At 48.9% G+C, this 11,017-nt stretch overlaps 1 protein-coding gene across 1 annotated transcript in view; it reads right to left on the bottom strand.

Moving 5' to 3' along the window:
* Positions 1–456: 456 nt before the first annotated feature.
* The window catches only part of ASCC1 (activating signal cointegrator 1 complex subunit 1), a 42,043-nt gene continuing 31,482 nt past the window's right edge, over positions 457–11,017 (bottom strand). The window contains exon 10 of the mRNA XM_010579918.1: positions 457–1,161. Within this exon, the coding sequence (XP_010578220.1) occupies positions 1,045–1,161 (117 nt within the window). The 3' untranslated portion in view covers positions 457–1,044. The remainder of the gene's footprint in view (positions 1,162–11,017) is intronic.

The raw sequence follows: 11,017 nt of genomic DNA, 5'->3' as shown, positions 1-11,017 counted from the left end.
CCACCGCCGTCTGCGCATGCAGTCAGAGCACGGCTGCACAGCCGGCTCACTTCAGGAGGGAGGAAAAGGGATGAAAACCTCTTAAAAAAATGATTACTAGTACGAGCAGGTGCTGCTGGAGCAGCCCCGTCCCTAGCTAACGCACTCTGCACCTCGATGACAGCGTGATTCCATGTTCATGGCAGCAACTAGGAACGGGCAGCAGCAGCCGCCGCCAGGTCGTTGCAAAACAACTAAACACCAGCATCTTCCATTTTTCAAAGGGTTCATCCTCGGGTGAGTTGAAAGCCTGTGTCGCTATTCTTACCAAAGGCGGAGATTTACAAGAAAAAACAGTCGTCTTCAGATCTCTGAAGGATTCACAATGGTATCAAAGAGTTTTGCACTTCTTTTAATGGAGAAAACACCTACAAGGCATATGTTTTTTGACACGCTCCAAAACGGTCACTGGAAAAAGCTCTTACCATAAATGCTTTCTTATTAACGTAGTTGCATGCTGGAAGTTTAATTACAGAAACTATCAATGCAACAGGAGATAAACACTTTGCTTTTGAAGGGAATTAATTTATTTGGAGATCTACATCACACAGGCACACTGCTGGAGATCCAAGCAAAGCCTGACCTCAATATCGTTAAATCATGCTCTGGGGAGCTCTCTTGGATTTTAAATACTTATTTTAAGACAAACTTCCTTCTTCTGAAATAAAGCCATGCTTAAACATCAGCGATGCCCCAAAAGCCACCTGCACCAGTTTTTCTAGTTGTTTTCTTGGAAAACAGACAGGCAACTTTACGACATTTAGGTTATCAACGGGGAAAGGAGGCAGAAGGACCCCGGTTCCGCCAGAAGGCAATACGTGTAGGAAAAGCTGCAGGGAAATGCCACGGTTCCCGGCTGTAATGTGCTTTTGAGGAGTCACGAGGCATCCCTGCTTGGAATTCCCAGGTTCCCATCCAAAATTCGTGTTTTATAAAAACATTTGACCAATGAGTTGCGTCCCTCTGCGCACAGAGCGGACCTGCCGTGGCAGCCGTGTTGCCGCTTCAGGAGAAAGTCAGCTGCCCAGACGTCGCGTAGTAGCCAGAGGCATCCGAGGAGAACCTCTGGGAAAGACGCACCGAGTCCAGCTGCACCTCTCCGAAGTAGAAGTTCTCGAAGAGCTGAAAGAAAGGAGAAAAACCATTTGATGGGCACCTAGAGAAATGCAGCCTTCAGCTGGTCCATGGATCTCTCGCAAGAGCTGGCCCTGCAAAGAGCCTCTACTCATAGACTTGTTTCGCCTTTAATGAAGCTATTCTTTAAATTATTTTTCCCCCTAGAGACTGCACTTAGCCTTTAAAGCAAACAGGGTATAAAATTAACACCTCTTTTTATCTACAGCAGCAGTTGCTCAAACCTTCCTTACTCTGCTTTCTGACTGTGTCTCATTTAGGGAGCTTGGGGAGGCTATTCACCGCCTGAAGGCCACCACCCCGGGGTGGCTCTTGAGGTTGCAGGCTCCGCAGGAGGGAGGATTGAGGCCAGGACGTTTTTACCAATCCAGGCCACAGGACGTAGGACTTAACAGTTACGGCTCAGTCCTAATTCAAACTAGCAGGCTAGAGGCGCAAGGCTCTTCATCCCAGCACTGACCCCGCTTTGTTCCACAAATCCTTCTTTGTTCGGCAAAGACTTGAGTGCAAATTAATGAAAGCAAGCCAACTCTGGGACCCTGAGGGCGTGTCTCTGCTGATTAATCCAATCTATGAAGCAGACCAAAAAAATGACATCAGAATTTCTTACAGGGAAGTTCAGCAATATTGCTGGAAAGGCATCGTGTCCAAGCGTAAAGTGCTCCTCCTGTTCCATTATGACGCAGGAAATTGCTCTACCTGGAAACATCAATTGTGCCTTGGAAAAGCTTTTCAGTGGAGATGCTAATTTCAAAACTCTGCTTAACGGGAGCGCTGTGAGTCACCGGGGGCCTGAGCAGTGACATCTCCCCACCACAGAGATCTCCAAAACGTCCATTCCATCTGTCTCCTATTGAATTTTCTGCACACCCCTTCCTCCCATTACAGAAGGCACAAATGCTAACGGCCAGCATAAGCTGATGCATTAATTACAACACATCCTCCTAGAGCCAATGGTGCATCAATTCCTCCATACAGCCAATGACCGAAACCCCAAATACCTAGTTAGCATCTGAAAGGCTGCACTTTGCCTCCTCCAAAAAGGCATTTGGCTCCGCCTGGCACTGATCTGGGCACAACTGCTCTTTTGTTGGTTCTCCCAAGGGCATTCTACTTTGCAAATACCCCTTTTTCACAAGGTGACCAAGCTAGGTTTCTTTCAGCACGATTCCTGGTCCTCCACAAAGGAAAAATGCCTTAGGGAAAGCGATTCCCTGTCCATCTTCAGGGCACAGCAAGCAAGGCTTCTTCCAGGGAGCACCACCGAGGTACTGGGCTACAGACCAGATGCCAGGCACCAGGATGAAGCCAGCCCCTGCTCCAGACTGCCAGCTCATCCGGACAACTCTCCACTCAGGATTTGGCTGAGGCCAGCAATTCCTCATCAACGCACGACAGTCAGACCGGCATCTCTGAAGAGAAGGGGTATTTATGCGTGCCGAGCCAGCTCTCAGCGATTGCTAAACCCCCGCTTCAGCTTGAAACGGCTGCAGCTGCAGTCAGACGTGCTGCAGAGTGCTTGCTGCCAGCAGCCCACCTGCCAGGGACCACCTCCTCCTCCCTGGACCTGCCTGCGTGGCAGCACCAGCAGTTGACCCCCCCAAGCTGCTCCTGCAAAAAACATCTGGGTTAGCACAAACGCCGCGAACAACTGGGTTTCTCTGCGCCGGAACATTTAGTCACAGCGTGCCTGCCTAGGAAAGGCGGTGGGCAGCCTCCGGCTCACCTGCACCTCATCCTGCCTTTGGGGTGACGCTTGTCCCTTAAGACCCCGGCACAAGGACTTACTTCGCACAGGGCCTGAAGTAATTCGCCGCTAATCGCTCAAACTCATATAAAGCCACAACTTGCTGTCCGTTCGTTCGTCCGCGTGTGTACTCGGCAGGAGCCAGGAGCCCCGCCACGGGGGTCACGCAGGTCCCTGTCCCAGCGAGAGGCCCCGCCGCAGCAGCCTGGCTTCAAGGGACACTCTGTGTGTGTGGCTCCATGCAGCTGCTGCCCTAAAGCGAGGCACCCTGTTGAAAAGTAGTTGTGCTAAGGGAGCGTCTCAAACAGGGAGAGGCGGAAAAGAGAGACAAGAAATGACTACAGCCATATAAACTCCATTTTATATAATTAAAGATTTATACAATTAAAGATTAATTATGCTCCCAAAAGCCTGCGTAGTTCATGTTAGAGGACTTAGGATAAAAAGTCTCATTAATAAGTGATGGTAGTAAAAAGGGGTTGGTCTCCTTTCTCTTTTTGTTTTGGCTGATCTGAGAAGGAAGAATGATTTCCAGCTCTCCAGGGCTTGCCGCAGTGCTTGCCGCCAGCTTGCCCACTCACCCCAAACCTTAACACCCATCTCTGTCAAAATGGTTGTTCATATCAACACTCCTTTCCTTCCCAGAGCATTCTCCACCCAGGAAAAATGGAAATAATTTCTCTCCATTCCTAACGGAGGGAGCGGTAGGTACATTGGTAAGCAAGGAGATACTAGGATTTGTAAAGTATTTTTTTAAAAGAGAAGGTGGATGAGATGCTTTATTTCTGTAGAATAAAGTCTTTGCAAACATGAAGAAAACAAACGAAATGCTGGGATGCGCTGGTCCCATCAGCAGCCCTGGAAGTCAAACCTTTACACAAAACAGCCGAAGGAAGTCTTTCAAATACTTGTTTATATTATCTCTGCACACCACAATCTGTTTTTGGTTTTAGTTTGGTTTTTGTTTGATTTTGTTGGTTTTTTTTTTTTTACAAAATACATGTACTTGAAAGCAAAAATTAGTTACTGAGACAAACTCTCCCCCCAGCCCCTCTTGCCTCGCACAGCCTCAGGCACATCGGACCAGAAAGACAATCAGAAAGTCCCAGAAGACACTGCCCAGGTCAAGGGCCCTCCATTTGTACACTGCTAAAAGTGAAGCAAACCCCTTGTACTAAAGCACTTTGTATTCCCTTGGCTTTTTTTAAGACCTACCACCTCTCATGTGTCCGAGCGTGCGCGTGTTTCCCAGGGAGAACGCTGCTAGAACTATTGATTTTTGGTAATGTAGCTGTACTTTCTGAGAGTAAACATGCTACAAGATTTAGAGGACAACCACAGACATTTTTTTCTGCTCTCGTTTCAAGCTGGCTTCTCACCGATGCTTCTTTGCTCCCTGCGGCTTCCCACGACAGAAGCCACTGGACGCCAGGCGTGGGGATCACAGCCGAGCCACTGTACAGTCGAGATCTGCCTCCGGCAGTGGGGAGGAAGGCCCCTCAAACATCATCCTCCGAGACCCCCAAAACACCAGGAGCTGGCTTCCCGTCATGAAAGCATCCTGCGCTCGGGTCCCGGGGGGCTCAGGAAGAGATTGCAGAAGGCCAAGCCTCTACTTTTGACTTTCACTTCTCTTTATCTTGGGGAGAAGCCAAGCAGAGCCGAGAAAGATATTTATATCTCCCCCCTCTCCCCAGCCACCACGGAAACGCTCCGGTTTTGGAGGAGGCCAGTAGCACAGCTGATGAAACGCCTCCTATAAAAGCATTTTACCCTTTTTTATTCTGGGCCAGGAAAGAAGATACCTGGAGGTTGTTACGCTTCATGTGCAAATGCCGATAACCCTAAGACTTGCCTAGTTCCCCTCCTGTCCCTTCCCCTGGGTGCCAAGGGCCCACCTTTCTCCAAAAAGGCTGCAGGGAGCACGAGGAGGCACGGATCAGGAGCAGCTAGGAGGGAGGCGGGGGGAGGAAAAACGCAATCACCCGCGCACGGTTACCAAAAGCCATGTCATTTGATTGGAGAGGGACACAAGGCTCAGCAAAAGCACAGTAATTCTATAAATCCGAACACACTGAAGGATTTACATCCTCGCTGCCTAAAGAATAAATAAGAGGTTGGGGGTTGGGATTTTTTTTTTTTTTAGATATTATAAATGAAAATCAACCTGATGGAGGTAAAGGTCAGCTTACGAAGTCAACACCACGCATGCCATGCAAGCTACTAACTCCCATCAAGGGAATAGCACTTAACAGACTAAGTGCCCTCTGTCTCCCTGCTGCCTTCCCAAATTAAATTAAAACCAAATGAGGAAAGAGCATTGTTAACTTTTAACCCCAGACCCAGCACCTCTCAGCAAACATGCCGGAGATGTGCCCTATCTTTCACAGCCACAGACTCAGAAACCACTCAGCGAGGATGCCTAGAAGGACAGGGCATCTCCCAGAGGGAGGAAGCGGGTGCCTAGAGAGCAGCACAGCATCCTCCTGGGAGCAGCATCCCAGGACCTGCAGGGGATGGCAGGGACTGCACCTGTGCCGCCTTCCCCAAAAGCCATAAGCCCCTGAGAGAGGGAGCGTACTGATCTATGGATAACCCATATTTCACATCAGCCTGCAAACTACTGTAGGGCCACGTGTGCCAGCACTCCTCCTTCTTCCTCTCCCTTCTGGGGGGCTGGGTCCAAGGACACAACCGCACAGGTAATGATGAAAGGCAGGCAGCCCTGCGGTAGCTCCCAGAAAGCAAGCTTTTCTCCATTTCTCCCCCAAAGTCATTTATTCTGAGCCAGGAAGAGCCAGCAGCACGCCTATCATTTCTAACACCCCAATTTCTCTCATTTAAGACAATTCCATTCAGATGTTGGAAACCCTTCTTCCTCCAAGGTCCGTTCCCCTCTATTACCCACAAATTACAAAGCAGGGCTCCCTTGGGGTGCGACAATCATTTTTTAAAGGAAGACAGAGGCTGAAGACTTGTTTGGGGAGAGAAAGAATCACACATCAAACGGCTTGCTCCTTGCAAACCTGAGCCAAAAATGCTAGTACAAACTTCAGCCCCCAAACCACAACAACTTCCTTATCAAAGGCAGAGCAACAGATCAAAACCAGGATGCCTCTTTTCCGCATTTTTTCCCCCTTTTGCCTAAGCCTGTAAAGTAGGTTTTACCGAAGCACTGGTAGAAACAAATGCAAAGGAGGACGATTCCTCGATGAAGCAGTTAAAACGTGTGTCTAAATGATGCTGTGTTCCTGAGCGTGGGCATTTGTCAAGCAGGCATCCTCGGGGGCTCGCTTCCCACAGACAACCCTCCCAGAATGAGACAGCACCTTTGTGTTCAAACCTGGAAACAACAGTAATAAATCAGGGCGCTAATCCACATAAGGACAGCAGCAACGCATTTCAGCTCCGGTTATGAAGAGCGGAGACGCCAACACAAACTGGTGCTTTTAAATCACCTGTCATGGGCTCAACAAGCATGAGAAATATTAATGGATTCGCCTGGAGAGGCACCGGGCAGCGGGAGGACAAAATAAGTCCAGACAAGGGAAGGGAGTAAGAGGTATTTAAAACTTCCTTCACGTAATCTCTGGCTTGCACTCACGCTGCCTGGCCTGGATTTTGCTGCTACCATCAGGATTATTGATCAGTTTTTAAAGCCTTACGTCGTCTACCGTAGTTCAGCCAAAAAGGACCCATCCTGAATTAATAAAAAGTCCAAGCAGCTCTGCTGAGAGCCTTGGTGCTCAGAAATGCTGGGGGAACAACAATTCACTGTAATGCCTTGCAATTAAAAACTAGCACCAAAGAGCAGCATTATCACAGGATAAAATGCATACACACACACACATAACCCCCTAGTCTGCAGGGAGCTCGCTTTGTTGTGAACTCCAGCCACAGAAAGCAGTGCCTTAGGGTAGGGGTATTATAGATTAACAGTACAAAACTGTCCCCGGTGAATCAGCGCTGTGGGCGAGCAGAGGCATGTAATGTCATTAGCCTGTGACCAATCAGCCTAAGAAACCCGGCTGCCCTCGGCAGGGAGCTGAGGGGGGGATCCTGTTTTCCGTATCTGGAACAAACACAGCAATTAGCAACTTCTGAGATGCGAGGAGGAAGAGGCTCACAGCTCCGGGAACCTACAGCTGCGGATGAGCTCACACCATCATTCCTGCTGTGCGGTCCACGCTGAGGACGGGACACCAGCAATCCCTTCTCCTCTGTTTTGCCCGGGTTGAAAGCGTTCATCCAAAGGATCTCTTCCAGGAAGGCAAGTGAACAGGCTGAAAGCCACTCTCTTCTGCCTCCATGGAAGAACATGGGCAGGAGGATCGCTAATGACAGCTAACCCAGCGCTGTGGCCACGCAAGATCACGCCGGCAATCAGGGTCCAGTAGCAGACAGCAGTGCGGAGAGAGCTCAAACCAGGAGATTAAACTCAAGCTTCAGAGGAGCCACAGGCTTTACAGCTTCATCTGCTCTGCACGCAGTGACAACAGTCACCAGCTCGCCTGGCAGCAGCCACTACCCCCAGCGTGTCCTGATTGGGAGCAGCGGTGAATGAAGGAACAAACTCGGAAAGCCGGGAGGGACGGGAGGTTGCTTTCCATGAGAAATCAGCATGCTACAGTGCTGTTATCCCCTTCGGGGAAGGAAAGCAGCAAACAAAATCCCAGGCACCCGCTGACAAGCATGGAGGAAAAATTAAGTGGCATTTCTGAAGAGGTGCCTCAACATGGAGCAATGAAAGCTGTTTGTTTTCAGATTCTCCGCACTCTCCCCTAGATATTCCCGGCGGTACTCACAGCAGAGCATGACCCCAACACCCCAAACCCTTCATGCATCATCTTACACTAAAAGGGAGGAGAGAGGCTCAGACAGAATCAGACCACGGGCTGTGACTTGCCCAAATAAACATCAGGCTATTTTTCCATCTCATAAGGGATATTACATTTGAATTAACACTTGTATAATGCATCCACAGCTTGGGATGGAAAACACTACAGAAGAGCAGAGAACGATCACTCTTCCAAATCATCTGGCTAAAGCACAACTGCAGTACCCATGCCAGCTACAGCAGGGAAGGCGCCGACTCTTCGGCAAACTGCTGTGTTACAGAGCTGATACCAGCATTAAGCAAAAAGGACCGATAGAGGAAAAGTTACTGATGGCAAGAAACATGGATGGATTAAAAATTAAAAAGATTTAGAAATGTGAAAGTAAGACTCAGAAACACTGATGGACTCTAAGAAGAGTCTACGGAACTCCAGCAAATGCTGTCCATCAGAGCTCTTCTGATTAACCTCCTCTGCTGCACAAACCACAGCCTCTTATCCTGCTTTTGGGATCCCACCTACCCGCTAACGTGCCTCACTCATGCGACCTCCCACAGAGACCTGTTGGGGCCTCTCAGGTCTGAGCAGCACCTCTGTCACTCCTTGGCCGGCTGACTCATGAACACAGTTCAGTAATGGAAAGCTGTTGGTAGAAGAAGGACCTCAAGGGCCAGCCTGCCTGTGGCCCATTTCGCCTTTGCAGATTTATGCTACCAACATGTCCCTGTTGACCACCCCAACGGTCTACAGAAGGCTGTTACCTCCACAGCACGAAATGGCAGAAGCTGTCCCAGTTCCCAGGCTGCAGTATGTGCTGGGAGAGCTCCTTCTTCCTTGTACTGAGAAAGGCACCAAAACCCTTTCCATTTGCGACCTAAACTCCCCCAAACTATGACAGACAAACCCCAAACCAAAGTCCCTGGTGGCTCCCAGAAGATGAGACAACCGGGCAATGCATCAAGATCTGGGGAGTTTGTTCAATTAATAATTTTTTTTCTTCTATTTTCAACTTTCAAAATATGTTTTCTGAAACAGTTTGGTGCCAAAAAAGAAATATTTGATTCCTGTATTATTCACTCTGGACACCACTCTGCCAATGATTATCTGTCAGAGGTTTAATTGTGCTTGGAAGCTTGCCAGCAATAATGCATGAGAAGTGCAGGAAAAGCAGGTAGACAGGCACTCATCCAGAGAAGCGGCTCTTCCCGGTGTTCCCCACCTCCTCTCTAAATTAGCAGCTGCTTCCTTTTCATGGCTTTTTAAAGGACCGCTGGCCAGGCATCCAACGGCTTCCATTACTGCACAGGCATTACAGGATTAAGACGTTGTGCAGAGTCGCAAGGTAAGGGTGGAAGAGAGGGCTAGGAAGGACAGGGAAGGTGGTTGTCATCTGGGCCGTCACCACGAGCACGCTGCCTGTGCCAAGGCCTCCAAGCATCAGCCACAAAGCTCGGCGGGTGTACGCAGATCGATCGTTTGTTTTGTTCTGCAAGTGCGCAGCTGGCTCTGGAGTGTCTCTCCATCACCAATATAGCATCAAGTCCTTCCAACCCAGATAATGCGAGGAACGGCCCTTCCCCTCTCGTTTTCTTTCAACCTCTGGCAAATTTTAAAAGGTGGCAGCAGAGGCCCTTTCACCTCATCCCCCTTAGGAAGAATAAAGCATGCAGACTTCAGGAGAGAGAAAATCTGGTCATAAAAGTCCCAGCGGCCTATCTTTTGGGAGCACAGCTGATCTCTATCATAAGCAAAGCACTAACTCCTTTATCATTTGCATTCAGCTTGCTACTTCTCAAGTCATTGATATCCGCAAGCTTTGCCACGAACCACCAAGACCTGAAATTACAAACAAGTGAGCATCTTGGGTTAGCACAAGCCCAACACGGGATGTTAAGTCAGGCGTATCTCCTCCATGACACAGGAAAAGCCCTTCCAATTAAATCACCGGTGCCATCCCTCAGAAAGCAGTAACAGTATAACAATCCCCATCTGGAAAAGTACCACCAGTGTAAGAGCAAGAAGCATGTATGGAGTTCAGGGAGAAAGATCTAGGTGTATATGATGGGAGGTTTCTTTTTTATATTTTTATTTTGCTGAGCCAAAGTAAATGCCGCATAAATGCCAAGAAGCTTCTGGTACGTTCACAAATGCCACCTCATGGGTGTTTTGCATATATTTCACATAGTAATAATAAAGCAACAAGCTGAAGAAAGGACCAAAAGAGGTCTTCGGCTCCACCATCCTCTCCTTCCCCAAGGCAGGAAGAGCTTATTGGTGGCAGATCCTGGACTAACGTCTCTGCTCCCTCAAAACAACTGGGACGCCCATTTCTCCAGCTCCTCTAGAGCAGTGAATGCTTCACTATCCTTCCCGTGACAAAGATTTTCCTAACACCTAATCGCTCGCTGCAATTTAAGCCCATTATTTATTGCCCTACCATCAGAGCATGGAGGACAGAGTATCCACTACTGGCAAAAGCTTTCACAGGCTTAAAGTGTTTTTCCTACATGTTGTCCTCCTCCTTCCCTTTATTAGCCTCAAAACGCTACGTCTTTCAGACTCAGCTCATAGACGTTTTCTAGCCCTCCAATTATGTTATTGTTGCCTTCGGGGCTCTTTGTACCCCTCCACGGTGCCCAAAACTGGACAAATACTTCAGCTAGGGGCTGAGTGCTAAGTGTGGTCAAAGGTTTACTTTACAGACATTTGCCTCTTTCTTTTATTTCCACAGACGGACTCAGCTGGCTTGTGCTCTGGAGCAGTCCCCTATAACCCAAACCCCAGTCCGTGGGGCTGGTATGGAGGCAGTTCTCCATCCCGCACCGATGCCACCACTCCCTCCTGCACCTGCCTTTGTTCACAGCACTCCATTTGTTTCTGCCCGATTTCTCAAGACGATTTGGAGCTCTGTTCCCCCCTACTAATGTGTGCAATTTTCCTGCCTCTCCCCAGCTGCGTTTCATCTGCAGACCTAAGAGGAGCATGCTTCACACCACCCATAACACCCTTCTGACCTCCGCAGGTGGGAAGGGTACAAGGTTTCCAGATGAGCTCTGTGAGCATGGAAGCAGCCGATCCTTCTCCTCTGACTGCTGCCATGCGAAACCTCAGCTCTTCATAAAACTGGAGCAAAGCCACCTCAGCTGCCAGAGGGTGATGCAGCAGTGGGGAGGGTGACATTCAGCAACAGTCTAAATTAATCTGTCAGGACTGATTTTTTGCAAATAAAACTATTTTGGGGCCAGGTGCAGGCCTTTGTTCA

This window comes from Haliaeetus leucocephalus, unplaced genomic scaffold (genome assembly GCF_000737465.1).
Source record: "Haliaeetus leucocephalus isolate CR32 unplaced genomic scaffold, Haliaeetus_leucocephalus-4.0 Scaffold687, whole genome shotgun sequence".
NCBI classification, from domain to species: Eukaryota; Metazoa; Chordata; class Aves; order Accipitriformes; family Accipitridae; genus Haliaeetus; species Haliaeetus leucocephalus.
Note: the sequence above shows the minus strand (reverse complement) of the source record. Positions and strands in the feature narration are given on the sequence as shown.